The sequence below is a fragment of the Orcinus orca genome, chromosome 7 (genome assembly GCF_937001465.1).
Source record: "Orcinus orca chromosome 7, mOrcOrc1.1, whole genome shotgun sequence".
NCBI classification, from domain to species: Eukaryota; Metazoa; Chordata; class Mammalia; order Artiodactyla; family Delphinidae; genus Orcinus; species Orcinus orca.
This window is the reverse complement of record NC_064565.1, coordinates 50,864,518-50,886,303: the sequence shown is the minus strand read 5'-3', so window position 1 is coordinate 50,886,303 and position 21,786 is coordinate 50,864,518. Positions and strand designations below refer to the sequence as shown.

General features: G+C 35.7%; 1 protein-coding gene across 8 annotated transcripts in view; it reads right to left on the bottom strand.

Moving 5' to 3' along the window:
• SLC4A10 (solute carrier family 4 member 10) overlaps positions 1-21,786 on the bottom strand; it is a 312,534-nt gene that overhangs the window by 134,415 nt on the left and 156,333 nt on the right. For all 8 annotated transcript variants that reach the window (XM_033412564.2, XM_033412571.2, XM_049712769.1 and 5 more), the window contains exon 4: positions 9,911-10,049. In XM_033412564.2, the coding sequence (XP_033268455.1) occupies positions 9,911-10,049 (139 nt within the window). The remainder of the gene's footprint in view (positions 1-9,910; positions 10,050-21,786) is intronic.

Below are 21,786 nucleotides of genomic sequence, written 5' to 3'. Positions count from 1 at the left end.
AGACACTGATATTTATGGCAAAAATATTTCCATAGAACATGCATTGCATTCACTTTAAGAGATCTCCCTTCAGGCATTAAATTACCTAATTTTGAATTTTTCCCAAGTTACAAATAAATATTATTATCAGCACATTGATATTACATTGTAGAAGAATGAACCTTTATCCCAACAATAAAAGGTAGAAGTATAAAGCTATTCACATTACTTCTTGGTTTCAAGGATTTCAGAAGTATGTAAAAGCCAGCCCAAGTCATCTGGTTTATTTCATTTTAATTCCATTTAACAAACATTCTTTCTGTCATTGAAAGATATGTTTAAAACAAACAAAAACTCAGTTTTTTTAATTAATCTTTCTAACACTGAAAAAATATATCAATATAAATGTTTAGTCAGTGGTCACAGGGAATCTGTTGTAGAACTAATAAAGAGAGTACACTACATGGAAAGATAACGGTGGTTAAAAAATGCAACAGAAAATGAAAGAGTACTCATTTTTCTTTTAGTGGGAGGTCTTAAAACAATATTTGAATCTCTTGACAATTTTGCCCTTTGATTTTTAGGGAAGCTAGTATGATTTGGGGACTATTCTGTAGGAAAAATACTTATTAGGCCTGTTTGAATGAAATCTAGTGATTGTAGTCACTTCCCAGGGACTAAATCTATGAGAACTGAGCTCAGCCCCCATTCCCTGAGTGTTCCTGCCAGGGCCAGAGAATAGAAGAACCTTGATAACACGGTGCCAAATGGGAGACCACTGCCTTCTTGGAGTGAAATGAGTAGTAATATCTGAGATTGTTTCTAACTAAGATAAATGGAAGGGATAAAGAGAAATCGATGATTTTACTGCTCTGGCACTAGCACTAAATCTCTTATTCTTTTAGGGACTTGCTTTTTAATCTTAGTAGATAACCATATTAATTCCACCATTTCTAATGAAGCCTAGCCTAAATGCCTCTCCTCTCTCCATCCCCCACCATTTTCCTCATATTTTCTCTCCTTGTCACTTTTGCGCTAACTTCCTCTCTCCATGCAATATCACTCAAATTTCCTATCTATATGATATTTTATTGCTGTTTTGTGTAATCAAATGATCCAACTCCAACTCCAACAGAGGACATCTTGTATAGTTAAGAACCAGTGTATCGGCCAGCTAAAAAAACTAAGCAAAAGGGCTAGTCAGAAAGATTAGTATGTAGAGTTCCAAGAACGATAAAGACAGCTATGGATCTGTCCTCAGACTTCAAGGACGAAAACGTCAGGAAGTAAAAAGGAAACTAGTAGGGAAGAACAGTTATGCCTGCCAAAAATTTACAGGCATATGTTTATGCCTATCATAAGTTTAGAGAATGCTTGAAGGTTGAAAAAACTTATATTTAAGCACAAATCACTGACAGTATCTCTTCAAATGGTGACAATTTTATAGAGTATTTTTGTCTACACAGTTGGGAATTTTTTCATATTAGTGAATCTTAATGATTTTCAGCCCTTTACAGGGCCATAATGCATCACAGATCATGGGATGGTCATTAATACTGCTCACCAACTATAACTAGTTCTCCCTCTCTTCTTAGTAAAGAGTAGGATATCACTACCTGGCTTTCTTTTAACTGGGTGAGGCCACTGTTGACAAAGAATTGTGAGCAGAAATTATCTGTGCCACTTCCAGACTGGAGTTTTTCATTGCTAGGATGAGACCCTCTGGAGCTCTTTTTCCCTCTGTGGCCACCAGCTATGTTCAAGATGTAGGCAGTTCTATCATCCAGAGTCTCTGAGTAACGACAAGTGCAGTGGTGCAGAGCCTCTACTGATTCATGATGCACATGTATCATGAACCATAAATAAACCTTTGTGATTTTAAGCTTTTGAAATTACAGCGTATTTTTTCTAGCATAATTTAGCCTATCCTAACTGATACAAATTTTAGCAATTCATACCAGCATCAAGTTCCTAATTAGAATTAATGGTGAGAGTGAGTATACTTTTGATAAATATAATAATCTAGTATTTCTTGCCAGGTATAAAAGTAAGGACATGGTAACATTGTGAATGTCAATATCTCCAAGGATCAACCTCTTGACAGACATTTTGAAATGGGATAGTATTGTGGAAAGTGTATTGGACTAGTCAGGAATAAAAAGAAATCTAGGTTTGGGGCCCTACTCTATATCTAAATTGCTGTGTGACCAAGGGAAAGTCTTTCAACTTCTCTGGGCCACAGTTTTCTCATCTGTAAAATGATGAGACAAATTCAACACATTCAAAACTTGTCCAGGATCACCTAGTCACTAACCTTGTCAAACCATATCAACTCCAACTGTTCTTGTTTTTCTCCAGAGTCTGTGCCCATTTTTTACCATAATACAATTACTTCAGTTGGATTTATGGACTTTTTTAGCTAAGATATCTTATGCTAAAGCTATAGTGAAAACAACAGATTTAACATTTAATTTTCCTTCTTGTCTGGAACAAATCTCAAGTTGAAAAATGTTCTGTGTTCTCTCCCTCTCATCTTATGTTATCCACAGAAGGTGTACCAAGAGAGTGGATACAACTTTTATTAAATCTTCTATCACCTTATATACTACTCACCTATGACGTGGTTTTTCAGACAAAAAGAATAAAAGAAGGGAGTCTTTACAGCATCACTTATGCTGGTGTTATTTTGACTGAAGAAACTTGTTAGATTTGAAATCTAGTTTCCAGTCTGTTGTGTGGTAAAGAAGAATTAGGGTCATAAAAGGGTGTAATTTTGTTTGGGGGACTATAGATTTCTCTTTTCTGGAGTTCTGGTACTTTCTGTCATCTTTCTATACAGAATTGCTACTAAAATGTTGTATTTAAAATTTTCACTCAAGAAATCCTGAAAAGAGTGTTGATACATTACTAAAAAACCATATTGTTTCTTAATTACTTAAGTATAAATCTATAGACTGACCCATACAATAATATTGTTTGTAAGTTGTAATAACGCTAATAATAAATTCATTTTTAAATATCCATGGGCTTCTTGATCTACGCAAAATGATCCAACCCCTTCTTCTAAGGGAATTTATAGTTAAATTTTAATTACAGATAACAGTGAAAATAATTAAATAAGTAAAGAAGCATCTACATCATTTTATCTTGGTTCCTTTGAAAGGGAATATTTAGATTAAGAATCTTGAGAAGATATGGGGGAGGTGGTGTACGTGTGTTGTGTGTGTAAAAACCACCACCATAATCAAGATACAAAACTGTTCCATCACCACAAATGAGCTTCCTTTATATTCCCAATCTTCACCCTGTTTCTTTCCCCAGGTAATCATTAATCTGTTCTTCATCACTATAGTTTTGTCATTTTGAGGATGTTATGTAAGTGGAATCATATAGTTTGCAACTTTTTGAGATAGACATTTTTTCACTAAAACACAATGTCCTTGAGATCCATCCAAGTTGTTGTATATATCAATAGTTTGCTCCTTTTTATTGTTGAAAAGTATTCCACTGTATGGATGTACCAAAGTTTATTTAACCATTCACCCATTGAAGGATATCTGAGTTGTTTATAGGTTTTTGCGATTACAAATGAAGCTGCTATGAACATTCATGTAGAGGTTTTGTGTGAACATAAGTTTTCATTTCTCTAGGATAAATGCCCAAGACTGTGATTGCTGAGTCATATTTACTAATGCATGCTTAGTTTTATAAGAAACTATCAAACTGTTTTCTAGAGCAGTGCTACCATTTTACATTCACACCAGCAATAGCTGAGAGATCCAGTGTCTCTATATCTTCACCAGCATTTGCTATTATGACTTTTTTTTTTACTTTAGTTATTCTATTAGGTGTGCAGTTGTATCTCACAGGGGTTTTAATTTACATTTCCCTAATGACTAATGATGTTGAACACCATTTTATGTGTTTATATGCCATGTGTATCTCTTCTTTGAAAGGCCTTTTTTTGGCCCATTTTTCCAATTGATTTGTTTTCATACTGTTGAACATTTAGAGTTCTTTACATATTCTAGATATAATATTTTTGTCAAATATATGGTTTCCGAATATTTTCTCCCTGTCTGTAGTTTGTCTTCATCCTCTAAGAGGATTTTTCACAGCAAAAAGTTTTTAATTCTGGTGAAGTCCAACTTAAGAATATTTTCTTTTCTTCTTTTATTCAAAAGATTGTGCTTTTGGTATCATGCCTAAAAACTCATCTTCTAGCCCTAGGTCCTGAAGATTTTCTCTTATGTTTTCTCTAACAGTTGTATAGCTTTATGTTTTAGATTTATGATTAATTTTGAATTAATTTTTGTATACACTGTGAAGTTTAGATTGAAGTTAATATTTTTTAACCTCTATGTAGATCTCTAATTGTTCCAGTACCATTTGTTGAAAAGACAATTCTTCCTTCACCTTTGTCAAAAATCAGTTAGCTGCACTTGGGTTAGTTTTTCTTAGTTCTCTATTCTGTTCCATTGAACTACTTGTCTATCTGAGAAGACATTTTAAAGACAAAAACTCCTTCCTTTAGAATAATTTCTTTCAAACTGGGGGCTTGATCTTTTAGACCAAGAATGGAGACTCTTGTGAGTTCCAAGCAGTTTGGATGGCCAAATATAAGTTATATGCATGGATGGTTTGATATAAGCATAGGTTTTATGAGTATTACAGGAGGAAACATAAGATACTTTCCATAAAAAGGAACCCACAAGTTACAAATATCAAGTTACTAAACATTTCAAGATTCAGTGTTTTATGCCAACTCCAGAATGATGCCAAAAGCTTTAAAAGATATTTAAATGAATATATTTTAAAGATACATAAGTATATCTCTCTTTTCTGTTTTTCATTCCATTTCATACTCCAAAGATAGAAATTAGCAGGTCTAAGAACACACCAAATCCTGTTTTAAGATTTGTAGTCACTGAATATACTGTCAGTTACAAAATGCCTGGTTGCAGTTAATGACCTAAAGTGCTGCAATTTATTCCAGTTTTCAAATAAACTCAGCTGACATTTGTTTGAATAGCAAACCAAAGCAAACAAGAGTCTCACAGGCATGAATGAGATGTGACGGACAATGACAAAAAAAAGAAATTGTAGGCCAACTGCATGACATTTTCTGTGGGGGAGGGGTGGATTTAAACTCTGTTGAGATTATTTTCATTTCCTTCAGCATGTCTGTGTCTGTTTTCATCCATAATTAACACATTGGAATCTCTTTCTACTAAGCAGCAACAACATAAAATAGGTGTTTCCTGAATTCTTTGAGGTTTAAGTTGATGATAATCTCCTCTACAATACTCATATTAGAAATCTACAAAATAAAATTCTTCTGCAAATTAGAGATAGATGATTTCTATAGAATTTAACTTTCTGTTTACTTTATTCTCACTAATTTAGTTTAACTTTTCTAATAATTTTTATTCTCTGATTCTACCCAAAAAGGGAGTAAAGGAGTTACCATATCATCCAAAATGATAGTCTTGGGGGAAGTCATGAATTCTCAAGAGAAAACATCTTTTTTGGGTAGAGTTAAGGATATGGAGGGTGAAGGGGGAACATGGTTAGAGTGGGGGCTGGAGATTAACATATGTAATCATAAAGTACCTATTTCAAGAGGAAAGGGGTATTAAAATGTATCCACACTTAGAGTTTATTGACATTAGCTGTTCTTAATTCATATTATTTTCACACCTCACATTGCACTGAAAAATCCTGATGACTTGACCCTTTACCAATTTTAAATATCAAATACCTTCACATCATCAATAAAATTGTTTTGATGTAAAAATCTTTTTCCACATTACCAAGTATGTATCAGAGGCCTAACTGCTATCCCTTTCTTTGCCTCTGCTGAGCTCATTTGTGGGAAGCATTTTTAAAGGGCAACCACAGTGAGTCAAGCATGTTGTCTCCACAACTGCACAGCTGTGGTATCTTTGGGTATTTTTCTATTAATAACATTATATGTTATTTATAAGCAGGACATTGTAATTGTGTTGATTTCATTAGCTCTGTCATATGGCTTCTAGGGTTTTTTTAAAAGGGAACAGCTGTTTTTCACAAACATTTATTAAATAATTATTATTCAAAAATTTAGCTTCAAAACCTAAAACTTTGCTTAAGTTTTACTTGGCAACAACAGTGGGCATGAATTATTCAAGATGTGATATGTGGCAGGTGCAATGTGCTGATAAAATATCCTTTTTATTTCTACTATTAGGGTAGAAAATTATTAATCCCCCTGGAATACTAATCAAAAGAAAGAAGTACTTCAAATGGTTATGATTTATTAGAATTAAATGGTATTTGAAAAATCAGATGGAGTCATGAATTAACTAAACTTAGTTTTGTTAGATGAACTAGGGCATCAAGAACAAAATTACTTCCACCACTTTAAAACCTACTCCATTTCTTTTTTTTTTTTTTCTCGGTACGCGGGCGTCTCACTGTTGTGGCCTCTCCCGTTGCGGAGCACAGGCTCCGGACGCGCAGGCTCAGCGGTCATGGTTCACGGGCCCAGCCCCTCCGCATCATGTGGGATCTTCCCGGACCGGGGCACGAACCCGCGTCCCCTGCATCGGCAGGCGGACTCTCAACCACGGCGCCACCAGGGAAGCCCCCTACTCCATTTCTAAGTCCTCAGTAAACACGTTCTGTTCTTCCCTGACGTGTTGTGTCTCAGCCAAAATTCATCTACTCTCCTCTTCAATGTCTGTTACTATTTTGATTGTTCATCAGATGTCTCCCGAGCCTCAAATACCTGCACCGTGCATAAGGTTCCAGAAGCAGGGCTAAGAACACAGGTCCTATCTAACAACATTAGAGAATATTAATAAGTAACTGGGTCATCTCTCTCATTCTTTATAAATAAACAGCAACATATTTTGATGGCTTAGGATAAACATGTTGTTCAAGTTAATCCATTAGAGCATGATAAAATTCTACCTGCTCAATTGTGACAAGAAAAGAGTTAGATTCTAGCATTGCTCTGCTATCTCCTAGCTTGATGAGATTGGGAAAGTTACAAGGAAGTTACTGCTTAAAAGGAATAGATCACCATTTGATCTGGAAGGTGAAAAATCACCAACCATTTTCATAATAAGGGAGTTACTCCTGTCAAAACGCATATTCCAATCTTACTTCTCAGCTCTATTCTGAGGGATGAGAGTGAAGAAAGAAATATAAAAGAAATGCTTCCAAAAAGTACTTCTCAGCAATTGATTAAAGAGATTCTAACCAGAGCTGTACAGTCATCATAACCACCAGATCTCCTTCCTTCAAGTCAGCCAGGAACACCTGTTTCTTAGAACCAGCTGAAGACGGATGCCTCTAGCCTTAAACAGGGAGGTTTGCACTTCAAATTCCTTATCAACAACTCTTTAATCATGAAAGAGCAAAACGTATAACACTAATTGGTGGAGAATATTATCATATATTGTTTTTCTGTCATCAAAGAAGATGAGCACACATATTATATCCTTGAAAATAATACTTGTTTTTTGATGCAGTTGGAAGAAAAAAATTAGGTAGATGGTTCTTAATCTCAAAATTTGCCAGGTCATATAAAAACTGTTTCAAATTTAGTTCTATATTTAAAATATTATAATAGCATCAGAAAGAATTTAATTTATGTAGTTTTTTCATTAAAAAAGGTAATTCACACAGAATAACATACCACCAGTTTAAGGCATTAAAAAACACAAGTAAAAAAATGAATGACTTGAAATAAAACAGGTAAAGGAAATGAACAGTTAGTTCTCAGGAAAAAAAATAAAAACATATGAAAAAATGTTCAATCTCACTAATAATTAGAGAAATACAAATTAAAGCACTGAGATTTATTTTGCATCTACAAAATTAGCCGAAATTTTTACAAGTTTGATGATTTTGTGTGGCAAAGGTTTGGGGGAAATAAGCATTCTCGTACACTGTTGAGGGAAGTATAAATTACCAAAACATTTTATGAAGGCAATTTTGCAATATCTATAAAAGTAAAAAAAGTTTGCTCTCTTTGACACATAAATTCCACTGCTAAAAATTCACCCTACATGAATACCTACAAAATAATCCCAAAATATATGTGTAAATGATTATTGCAGCAATGTTTACAGCAAAAAAAACCACAAAGCAATCTAAATCCCTATCAAGACTGGCTAAATAAATGAAAGTTCATCCATAACTAAATGTGATGCAGTCATTAAAGAGATTAAAAAGATTGAGTAATCTGTATTGATAATATGGAAAATGATCCAAATATATTAAATGAAAAAAGCAAGGCATGAATGCAGTATATAATACCTCTTATGTAAATATAAAAAGGGCATACATTTACATGCAGATCTAGGCATTAAAATTTTTATGAAAAGATGTACAAGAAGCAATTAATAGTGATTACCTTTGAGGAGAAGTACTATGAACAAGAGTAGAGCAATGTTCTTGCTTTTTTACCTTTCTATGATTTTTGAATTTTAAATATCAGCATTTAATTTTTTTTTTTTTTTTTTTTGCAGTACGTGGGCCTCTCACTGCTATGGTCTCTCCCGTTGTGGAGCACAGACTCCGGACGCGCAGGCCCAGCGGCCATGGCTCACGGGCCCAGCTGCTCTGCGGCATGTGGGATCTTCCCGGACCGGGACACGAACCCATGTCCCCTGCATCGGCAGGCGGACTCTCAACCACTGCACCACCAGGGAAGCCCAGCAGTTAATTTTTTTAATGTTAACAGAGATGAACTAGGTGAAAGGCATTTTTATCTTCTTCTATTTACTTTTAGTATATTTTAAATAAAAGAGAGCTACAAAGACCACTTAAATTATATCAAACAAGAATTAACCAAGCCAGTATTATTTATAATATTATCATGATTGAACATTTAATTCCACACTACCTCTGGCTAGAGTTAAGGCAATGATTAAATGCTAGACCTGAGACTCTATTCCTAAGGTCTACTGAATCTACATTTCAACAAGATCTCTGGTGATATGTATTCACATCAAAATTTCGGAAGCAGCAGGTAAAAGACAACCCTAGGCGTGCCCACAGTTCCTAGTGCACACCTGTATCACAGCATTCATTATACAGTACTTACAACTTTGTTTACTTATCTAAATCCCGCATTAGAGGTGAGGTTGTTAAAAGCAAGATCTAAGGTGTTTTTTTCTTTTTCTTTTTTTCTAGTTTTTGGTGTGGCTTGCGGGATCTTAGTTCCTCAACCAGGGATTGAACTCGGGCTCTCGACAGTGAAAGCACAGTCCTAACCACTGGACTGCCAGGGAACTCCCTAAGACTTTTGTTGTTGTTGTTCTATATTCATTGCACCTGGCACACAATAGACCATAAATGTTTGTTAAATAAATGAGTAAATAAGCAAGAAAGGATGACAGCAATTCATCAATTACATGGCAATATGGAAATATTAATTACAAATGACAGAAAAAGTAATTTCTTAAAAATTATTTTTAAAAACCACTATGTTTAAATGTATATATATCCTAGAAACACATTACAAAATATTTTTACCCTCAACAAATAGCAAATAAATTCAGGACACCAACTAAAGTCTCTTATAATGTTTGCCCTTTCTTTTAAAAAGTCCCATATAATATCACCAGTTGGGGCACAACCTAGCAGTTGAAAAGATAGAAATAAATTACTGTTAGATATCTACTGTTTTCCTGATGACACGCAAATTATGCTACTGTTTAAGACTGCGGCTGCTGCTGGCTCTGCATCACTGTTTACTATAATTACAGCCTTCAGGTTTCATCCTGACCCATATCCCATTATAGGATATGCCCAGGCCAGATGAGCAATTTCAGAAACCAGTAGCACTGATGGATGTTTGCAAAATTGTGGCATTAGATATCTCTCTTTCTAATAGCATGAAAATTCTTTAGTATACCTTCAACAAAAAAATCCTCACCTGGCTGTTTCTCGCCATTCAGCATCCTCACCTTCACGCCAGCAAATCTCATCCAGTTCCGTAAAAAGGTCATGAGGAATGTGTTCCTCATCATCATCCTCAGTTCCAAGAATAAACTGTACCCGCTGTGATGGGGTGTCTATGGAAATCAGAGACATGAACATGCATTATCATGACTTGGAGCTTGAAATGTCCCGGTCACCGCCTTCAACACCACTCCAAACTCACATCTCCCCTGCCCCCCACACTGCAGCACGCAGCCAGAGTAGACTTGGGAAATTAAGACTAAATTTGGCATTATATTAAGTCTAGTATAATGCGGGATCATAAATATGTAAAATGTAAATATGTAATGTATCTATATTATCAAAGATAAAATCAGATGTGATGATTATTTTGGATTACATATAACATCATGGAAACTATTTCTACATCTCTCTTATACACACACACATTTTCTTTCATCACATATGCTACATTTTATGGTAATATTCATAAGAGTAGACTATGATAAAATTCACTTATACTAAAACTGTGCTGAATATAATTCACCAAAGAACTCCCTTGTGATGTTTCTTTGTAGTCACAACCTTATCCCTCTCCTAACCCCTGGCAACCACTAATCTGGTCCCTACTGCTATAGTTTTGCCTTTTCCACAATGCCATATAAATGGAAACATACAATGTATAGTTTTTTGAGACTGTTGTTATTCACTTATCATAATGCCTTTGAGATTTTGAGATTTATCTGTGTCACTGAATGTATCAGTAATTCCTTCTTTTTATTGCTGAGTAATAGTCCATTGCAGGAATGTACCATAGTTTTCTTATCCATTCATTTACTGAAGGGTATTTAGTTTACAATTTTTTCAATTATGAACAGAAGTGCTATAAGTATTCTTGTACAGGTTTTTGTGTGAACGTAAGTTTTTATTCTCTAGGGCAAATACCTAGGGGTAGGATTGCTGGGTTACCCGGTAAATGTGTTATTCAATCAATACATTTGTGATGAAAATTATAAAACTTTATTGAATGATGTAAAAGTAGACCTAAATAAATGAGTAAGTTTATATTAATGGGAAAGCCCAATAGTGGAAAACCATCTTATAAATTCAATGTTATTCCAATAAAACATTTGGTATTTTCAAACATTTTTTAAAATACAAAAGAATGAGTAAATCAGTAACAAGCAACAGTGATTACTGAAATCTATAATATTAAATACTTTGTGAAAATAAACCAATTAATCAGTAACTTAAAGGGTTAGGTTATAATTAAGTCACGACTGAGGATTTCAGAAGTCAAAAGTGAAAAATATACATATTACGTAAAACATAATATAGTGTCATACTTTCTGTTCAATATATGTTTGTGATGGGGCCCTAGCCTCTGCCTATGTTATTAGCCTTACCTTCTGCCACTCTTACCCTTGCAATTCCATTCTGAGTACCTTAGCCTTCTTTCAGATTTTTAAAAATACCATGCTCCTTCCCACTTCAGGACCATCGCACATACTGTTTCCTCTAGATCTCCCATATATCTTTCAGCATCTACTTCACTGTAATATGCTTCAGCAAGCCTACCTAATCAGCCTCATAAAACACAAACACACATATAAGCACACTCATATGCAATAATTAAGTCAGGCACCTGTTATCTTAACTCATAGCACTCTATACTTCTCCTTGCTATACTTACCTCAATTGTCATTTAAAATTTACTGTTCAATAACAAATTAAATACTTTAAATAGAAAATATTTCCAGCTGCCAGAATTAGTCTCTTAGAAGGAATTAGGATCTAGTCCCTAAAGAAGAAATTATGCATGCAAAATACTTTTCAAATTATAAAGCATTATATAAATATTATTAATGATGACTGATGCTGATGCTAGTGGTAGTGGGGATGGTTACAATGAAAATATAGGCCTGTCAAATAGAGAGGTTTAGAATTAAAGTGCGGAGAATGAGAAAGTAACAGTGCCGTTAATTAAAAGAGGGTTGTAACATGGGTAAGCCTTGAAGGCACTAAGTGAAATAAGACAGCAAAAGGTAAATACTATATGACCTCACTTACATGTGGAATCTAAAAAAAAAAAAGACAAGATGAAACAAAACAATAAAACAAAACAAAAACACCGAACTCATGGAAAAAGGGATCAGATTTGTCCTTACCAGCTTTGGCGGGGGAGGGGGGCGGGGAACTGGAGGAAAATGGTCAAAAGGTATAAACTTCCAGTTATAAGATAAGTAAGTACTAGGGATGTAATGTACAACATAATGACTATAGTTAACACTGCTGTATGATATATAGGAAAGTTGTGAGTAGATCCTAAGAGTACTCATCTCAAGGAGACATTGTTTTCTTTTCTTTTTATTGTATCTATATGAGATGATGAATGTTAACTAAACCTATCATGGCAGTCATTTCACAACATATGTAAAGCAAACCATCATGCCATACACCTTAAACGTATACAGTGAGGTATGTCAATTATTTTTCAATAAAACTCGGGGAAAAAAAGGCTTGTCAGAATGAGGAGCCAGTATTGTAGACTGAGCACAAGAGGCATCTTTTAGATATGCTGAGTTTCAGGTGATTATGGTTCAAACATATAAAGATGGTCACAGGAAAGGTGGATATTTGATTCTGGAAAAGACGACAGGGTCAGAGGTAAAGACATGGGTTGCATTTAACTAGAGAAGTCATTAGATTACAATGGATGAGGACTCAAAAATGAAAGAATAGAGAAGACTCAGCATCAGGGGAATAATAAGGTTTAAGATTTAGGATGAGGAAGAGTTAAAAAAAATCAGAAGAGGGGCTTCCCTGGTGGCGCAGTGGTTGAGTCCACCTGACGATGCAGGGGACACGGGTTCGTGCCCCGGTCCGGGAAGATCCCACATGCCGCGGAGCGGCTGGGCCCGTGAGCCATGGCCGCTGAGCCTGCGCGTCCGGAGCCTGTGCTCCGCAACGGGAGAGGCCACAACAGTGAGAGGCCCGCGTATTGCAAAAAAAAAAAAAAAAAAAAAGTCAAAAGAGGATTAGGTAGATATGTAAAAGAATTTATACATTAAACAAATATATAATGAGCACCTTCCATTGGTCAGGTGAATTAGACAGATATAAACAGAAAAAAACCCTCTGCCCTTATAAAGCTTACATCTGATGAGAGAGTAGTACAACAGTGGTCAAGGTAGAAAAGGATTTCAAGAAGATTAAGAAGTCAATAATGTCAGATGCTGTAGAATCAATGAGGAGAACTAGGTGTAACAGGATTTGGACAGCTTAATGTTCAATAGCACTGGAATGTCAAAGACCATATATTACTTTTACAATCAGAAAAAAAACAAACTATCAATATTTCTTTTGGAATACAGACCATATTTTCAACAAATGGTTAGTTAAAATCAAACTTACAAAGTTATCTGAGGAAAGCCACTAATAGAATCATAACTGGAAATAAGCAAGTTCCTTTGCAAACTTTCATCTTTTCATTGTTAGCTATGTTACTCCTACTGCTTTAATTACTCACATATTAATTAACCGGGGTCTTAAATATATTTTTCCTAATAATCAGTGAAAATACTCTCCTTTCTGTAGACCCTGTCCAAAAGTTCTCTATTTTTCAGGCCCTTTCTGGAGAATGGTCAAAAATATGTTGAGAAATATACTTCTTATAACAACAGAACAAGTATAATCACAGAAGTGAATTGGAAAATTCCCTTTTACATATATGATCTTACTGTCATGAAAACCACAGGCTTCATACACAATGACATTTAGATCAAGAAAGCAGATTCATTAGATGTTTACCATTTTGCATTTCTGAATTATAGGTGCTTTTCTTCTTTATCCTTGTTATATTTCAGATAAATCAATATTTAGATTATCTTCTGAAATCATGAAATGATGACAAGTTTAATGTTCCAAGTTGATGTCTCCAGGCTCTTTGCAGCTCAGTATTGTTTTCCATCTTCATTTGAACTTTAAAATTTTGCTCATGTTATTTGAATGTCCTATATAATCTATTCGTTTGGATTCCTATATTTTAATTCATTTTATAATTGAAATAATATATTTATTATTAATGCCAATTAGTTTATTTTGTTATGGATTGATAAAAAGAACATTTCAGCTGCAGCATCAAGAACCAACAGGCATTCCTCTCCAAAGGGGACGTGAGACTACATGCAGAACTTACAAACTATGTTCCTAAAAACCTAGTTATTTAACTCTAACTCTTTACCCATGCTAAGGCTATAAAAAGATCATAAGTTGAAAACAGCAGACACATTCTGGAAAGAATTTCTTCAAAGAAAGCTGTAATGTGAGTCCCAAGTTTCCTTAATCCCTTACAAAAGGAGGGGAGTAGTCTGTCTGCCTCTCCCTCAAGACAACTGAGTAGTGCTCTAGGGCATCATGAATTTAACATGTCTCCCCGCAGTGGACTGGGGTATGATTCCTCCCTGAGAAACAAAGTCTGCCTAGCTGCTGATGGCTGAGATCGCTGCTGTGAATAACATGCACTCCAGAATTCACCAGGGTAATGAGTGTGTGCATGTTTTCTGTGAATCATATCTGAGCTGCACCTATGAGACAGAGAGAGTCGGTGAGAAGCAGAGAGACAGAGAGAGAGAGAGAATATGCAAGATAGAGAGAATGTGGAATGTGGGGTCATCTTAGATGCTGTCCAAGAGGCTGCCATGGAGCAATTACAAGACTTTAGCAGGGGGAATCTATCACTATAGCCGAATATCTGGGGGATAAGTAATAAGGCAGAAAAGAGTGCAGGTAAAAGAAAATGAGTCAATTTAAATTCTTGCTAAGCCTAGAGAGTATGACATCAGCTTGTAAGACTACCAGCTAAGTAACAGCTTTCCTGCCCAATTCCACTTAGTTCTTTTCATTTCCTATGCTCCAGATCTGAATGGATCAGAAACTAGAGTTAGAAAGATGATGGAGCATCTGGAAGAAGGAGAAGAAGTTCAAGGTAGGAGGGGAAAAAAGCAACTACATTCTCTGTTCTCAACTGGAGCACACCTGGGCAAGAGAGGGAGGCAAAAGGCCTTACAGTTAAAGCAAGTTCAAAGTTTTCACTATTACATGAGACTAAATATTTTAATTACTTATTAGAGGACTTCAAGTTACCTACGAGTGACTAGAAAGGCTGGAGAACCCATCAGAGTTTTCATTCAGGAGCAGAATAACAATTAGATCCACTGAGTAACTACAAAGGGATGGTACAAGCCAGAATAGAGTTACTTTATAATTAAATCCCACAAGTAGTGTTCAGTCAATATAAAAGTTACAAGAATCCTAGAAATGATCATAGTTCTTTCATATTCATAAATGAGTCCTTCAAACTCAAAACTAACAACCTGATCAAAAAATGGGCCAAAGATTTTAACAGGCAACTCACCAAAGAAGATAAACAGATGACAAATAAGCATATGAAAAGATGCTCCACATCGTATATTATCAAGGAAATGCAGATTAAAACAATGAGAGACCATTATGTACCTATTAAAATGCCCCAAATCCAGAACACTAACCACACCAAATGCTGGCAAGGATGTGAGGCAACAGGAATGCTCTTTCACTGCTGTTCGGAATGCAAAATGGTATAACTCCTTTGGAAGACAGCTTAGCAGTCTCTTACAAAACTAAACATACTTTTACTATATGGTAGAGCATTGCACTCCTTGGTATTTACCAAAAGGAGTTGAAACTTATGCCCACCAAAAGACCCTGCACACAGATGTTTATAGCAGCTTTATTCATAGTTGCCAAAACTAGGAAGAAGCCAAAATGTCCTTCAGTAGGTGAATGGACAAATCTATTATGATTCACACAGACAATAAAATATTATTCAACGCTAAAAAGAAATGAGACAGTAAGCCATGAAAAGACATGGAGAAATCTTAAATGTATATTAGTAAGTGAAAGGAGCTGATCTAAAAAGGCTACATACTGTATGATTTCAACTATATGAAATTCTGGAGAACTATGGAGAGAGTAGAAAGATCAGTGGTTGCTGGGGGTGGTAGTGGAATGAATAGGCTGAGAACAAAGGATTTTAAATACTCTGTATGATATTATAATGACAGATATATGTCATTATACATTTGTCCAAACCCACAGAACATACAACACCAAGAGTGCGCCCTAAGGTAAACTATGGATTTGTGCATGATTATGATGTGTCCATGTAAGTTCATCCTTGGTAAAAGAATGTACCATTCTGAGTGATGTTAATAATGGGGGTGGCTGTACGTGTGGAGCCAAGGAGTATATGGGAAACCTCTGTACCTTCCTGTCGATTTTCATGTAAACCTAAAACTGCTTTAAAAAATAAAGGCTTTTTTTTTTAACATCTTTATTGGAGTATAATTGCTTTACAATGGTGTGTTAGTTTCTGCTGTATAACAAAGTGAATCAGCTATACGTATACATATATCCCCATATCCCCTTCCTCTTGCGTCTCTCTCCCACCCTCCCTATCCCACCCCTCTAGGTGGTCACAAAGCACCGAGCTGATCTCCCTGTGCTATGCAGCTGCTTCCCACTAGCTAGCTATTTTACATTTGGTAGTGTATGTATGTCCATGCCACTCTCTCACTTTGTCCCAGCTTACCCTTCCACCTCCCCGTGCCCTCAAGACCATTCTCTACGTCTGCATCTTTATTCCTGTCCTGACCCCAGGTTCTTCAGAACCATTTTTCTTAGATTCCATATATATGTGCTAGCATACAGTATTTGTTTTTCTCCTTCTGACTTAACTTCACTCTGTATGACAGTCTCTAGGTCCATCCACCTCACTACAAATAACTCAGTTTGATTTCTTTTTATGGCTGAGTGATACTCCATCGTATATATGTGCCACATCTTCTTTATCCATTCATCTGTCAATGGACACTTAGGTTGCTTCCGTGGCCTGCCTATTGTAAACAGAGTTGCAGTGAACATTGTGGTACATGACTCTTTTTGAATTATGGTTTCTCAGGGTATATGCCCAGTAGTGGCATTGCTGGGTCATATGGTAGTTCTATTTTTAGTTTTTTAAGGAACCTCCATACGGTTCGCCATAGTGGCTGTATCAATTTGCATTCCTACCAACAGTGCAAGAGGGTTCCCTCAAACACCAGCATTTCTTGTTTGCAGATTTTTTGATGATGGCCATTCTGACCAGTGTGAGGTAATACCTCATTGTAGTTTTGATTTGCATTTCTCTAATGAGTACTATTGTTGAGCATCCTTTCATATGTTCGTTGGCAATCTGTATATCTTCTTTGGAGAAATGTCCATTTAGGTCTTCTGCCCATTTTGGGACTGGGTTGTTTGTTTTTTAGATATTGAGCTGCATAAACTGCTTGTATATTTTGGAGATTAATCCTTTGTCAGTTGCTTCATTTGCAAATATTTTCTCCCATTCTGAGGGCTGTCTTTTCATCTTGTTTATGATTTCTTTTGCTGTGTAAAAGCTTTTAAGTTTCATTAGGTCCCATTTGTTTATTTTTGCTTTTATTTCCATTTCTCTAAGAGGTGGGTGGAAAAGGCTCTTGCTGTGATTTATGTCATAGAAGGTTCTGCCTATGTTTTCCTCTACAAGGTTTATAGTGTCTGGCCTTACATTTAGGTCTTTAATCCACTTTGAGTTTATTTTTGTGTACAGTGTTAGGGAGTGTTCTAATTTCATTATTTTACATGTAGCTGTCCAGTTTTCCCAGCACCACTTATTGAAGAGGCTGTCTTTTCTCCATTGTATATTCTTGCCTCCTTTATCAAAGATAAGGTGACCACATGTGCGTGGGTTTATCTCTGGGCCAAAAAATAAAGTCTTAAAATACAGGGCATCCCAGTTTTTAAATTGTTTAATTGTTCCCACCAATGTGCAGCACTATATCTTATATATGATTACATATATTCAAGAAATTATAAGAAAGGAAACAGAAACTACTTTTATATAGCATATTTGCTGCAGGCATTAGTAAAGCATTTCCTTTTAAGAATGTTAATATATGAGATATGGTTTATTGCCAAATATTTTAAGAAATTTGTCAAACTAAATTTTATAGCAAAACGAATAAGAATTGAGTCAATAGCCAAGTCTCCTGCTTAACAACCTCTTCAAAAGAATATGCCAATTTCCTAGATGTAACATGAATGTTGATTTTGAAATGAGACTGATGGATTTCCATAAATATCAAATGTGCTTAAGGAAATCACAGTGCAGCATATACATTTATGATTTAATTTATCTGAAATAAGAAGCTAGTATTATGTTTTTCCTAAAAGTATACTATCTGGATTATAGTAATATATACTAAACCCAATCACATCAGAGTCAAAAGAAATGCTTCTTGACAGCCTGTTACCTCTGTGGCTGGTTCTTCTGGACCAAAAAAAAATTAAAAAATAAATAAAGCAGCCGTAAAAAAGAGCATAAGTTGTAATTTTTGAGTTACACTAAGAAATCAATTAATTTTTTCTATTAGACCTATGCAGTGTGACCAGACATAGAAGTTTTGTGTTTCATGACAGCCTATTCTAACAACTCACTCACTTCTCAGAAACCAAATCCCAGAGTAGCCATGCCTCAACATTGGTATTGTTTCTCATTCTTTTTTTTTTTTTTTTTTTTGCAGTACGCGGGCTTCTCACTGTTGTGGTCTCTCCCGTTGCGGAGCACAGGCTCCGGACGCGCAGGCCCAGCAGCCACGGCTCACGGGCCCAGCCGCTCCGCAGCATGTGGGATCCTCCCGGATCAGGGCACGAACCCTCGTCCCCTGCATCAGCAGGCGGACTCTCAACCACTGCACCACCAGGGAAGCCCGTGTTTCTCATTCTTTTGAAACAATTTCTCTCATCACTGTTTTCAATGACTTATTTCAGTTTACTCTGCATCAGTAATCTGGGTATCTATAACACTTACCATGCATCCAACCCCCCAAACTCAAGTACTATGTGCAGGAAGCTTGCATTTAAGACTTATTAGTATTTCCCCTAATAAAGCATGAGGATCACTCATCACAACATAGTCATTAAATAAACATGAGGAAATAAGACCCTCATAGTTATGAATAAAGAGGATTTGAAAGTCTGAGGTAGGGCATCGTATGTTTAAAAGACTTCTCGAAGACACAATGATAACAGCATAGGAAATAATAATTTATTAACATAGGATAATCTATTCATGGACAAGAGGCATTGTATTTGGTTTTTAAACAACATATGACTCCATGTATCTGGCTTTTCATTCTTTAGAGTAGAAATGATTTTATACGTATTAGGTTATGCTCACAAAAGTCTTTTTATGATCATCCCATCAACATACTTTTAATGTCTTAAAGAGAGGCTCAGATTATGTTTCAATACAGCAAATATTCAAAATGTGTTATTCAGTGACTTTTTAAATATCTATGCAGCTTAAAATTGTATGACATAAATGATGTAAACTACAGTAATATCACAATCAGAAAGAATTTTTCTAAGCATAAATATTTCTCCTATTTTGATAGGTATTTTACTTATTTTTAAGATAGCCACTGAAAACATAGATCATTGTAATACAAACTGTAGCTAAGACTATGATAGATTAAGATAAGGTTCTGTTTCTGTATTTAGTAAAATATATAATGGAAATAAATTACAGCATGGAGAAAGCTGTACTAGGGAATAAGGGTCTCAGCCTCTTAGTATCCTCTTCTGAAATTTGTAGATACATCAAAAGACACCATTAAAAGAGTGAAAAGATAAGCCACAGGGCTTCCCTGGTGGCGCAGTGGTTGGGAGTCCGCCTGCCGATGCAGGGGATGCGGGTTCGTGCCCCGGTCCAGGAAGATCCCACATGCCGCAGAGCAGCTACCCGTGAGCCATGGCTGCTGAGCCTGCACGTCTGGAGCCCATAACAGTGAGAGGCCCGCGTACCACAAAAAAAAAAAAAAAAAAAGATAAGCCACAAATGTGAGATAATTGAAACATGAAAAACCAACAAAAGACATGTCCATAATATATAAAGAACTTCTACAAATCAAAAAGAATAAATGATCCAATTAAAAAAAAAAAAAAAAACAAGCATAAGACCTGAATAGGCACTTCATAGAAGAGGCTATCCAAATGGCCAAAAAAGCACATGCAAAGTTACACAACCTCACTGGTAATCAAGAAAGGCAAATTAAGATAATGACATACCATTATGCCCCTCATTAGATGGTTAATGTTAACAGAATGAAATTGTCAAGTGGTAGTTAGAATGTAAAACAACATATGCTCTCACACTTTGCTGGTGAAAGTGTTAATACGTACCCTATTTTGGAAACTGTTTGGCATTACCTACTAACGTTGAAATACACATATCTTATGACTCAGCAACAAATAATTTCATTCCTAGGTATGAGAAATGCATATGTGCACCAAGAGACATATACAAAAATGTTCACAGCACTGTTCTTCATAGTATCTCCAAAAATTAAATAACCTAAATTTTCATTAATAGTAGAATGCATGGTATATACAAACAAATGAGCACTGTACAATAACGAAAATGAATAAACCAAAGCTACAGCTAAAAACATTGGTGAATCCCACTAACAACACAATGTTGAACAACAGAGACACAAATACCTCCTGCATGACTTTGCTTATAAAAAGTTCAAAAACAGGCAAAACACCCAATGTAAGAAGACAGACTAGAGATCCTTTTGGGGAGAAGGGAGAGAGTAGTGACTGGGAGGGAGGACAAAGGGGGTTTCTGGAGTGCTAGCCAAGACAATATTTACACAGATGTTTCTTTGTCATAAATCATTGAGTTGTACATTTATGTTTCTATGTTTTAACATTCATAAATACTTGTGTTATACATTACATAAAATAATTTTTTAAAAAACTCATTGATATTCTTATATATCAGCCAATTGGGAGTTAAATAGGAACAGGAAGCTATTGCCATCAATAAACAGATTTGAAGTTATGTTTTCTGTATTTGCTTCATTCTTCCTAAAATGTGTACACAATTTATCACCTAAGAATGGAAAAATCCCAGGTCTAATTCAAGGGTTGTGCTAATTTATACAGTACCTTTGAGTACCATATTTTAAATAAGCATTTAGTAAAGTAGATGTCTTTAAGATTTATTTCTAGTGCTTATAGATTAATTATAATTTATATACTGTTGTCATCTCTCCTGTTACATTCTTTGTTGGGAGGCTGAGGAGCAAATTAACATTAAAGTGTTCTGAATTTCTCTCATTATCTTTTATATTTTCACTGACTTCAAGCTAATGCTTCAAACTTATTTTTAAACAACTCAACCATGTTCCTGGTTGAAAATATAATTTAAAATTATATAAAGTGAATGAAAGACAATATTAAAAATAACAAGATGCAAAGTTTTAGCAGTATTCTGTTGTCAGGGAATTGATTACAGTAGGAAGAAAAATTAATCATCACAATCTTATACAAACAATTTTGTTAAGCACAGTAACAAAAGTAGATTGAACTTATTTGCAGGCATTAAAAGTTTTGTATAATCAAAGTATCACCACCACCATAACGACACAGTCAAAAAGCTGGGTCTGGGCTTCCCTGGTGGCGCAATGATTGAGAGTCCGCCTGCCGATGCGGGGGCCGCAGGCTCATGCCCCGGTCCAGGAGGGTCCCGCATGCATGGAGTGGCTGGGCCCGTGAGCCATGGCCGCTGAGCCTGCGCGTCCGGAGCCTGTGCTCCACAGTGGGAGAGGCCACAGCAGTGAGAGGCCCGCGTACCGCAAAAAAAAAAAAAAAAAAAGCTGGGTCTATCTTTGGACTCACCTAGAAATCACATTCCAACCATGGGATCTGGTGGACTAGACCCAGTCATTGCAGGCCTGTGACATG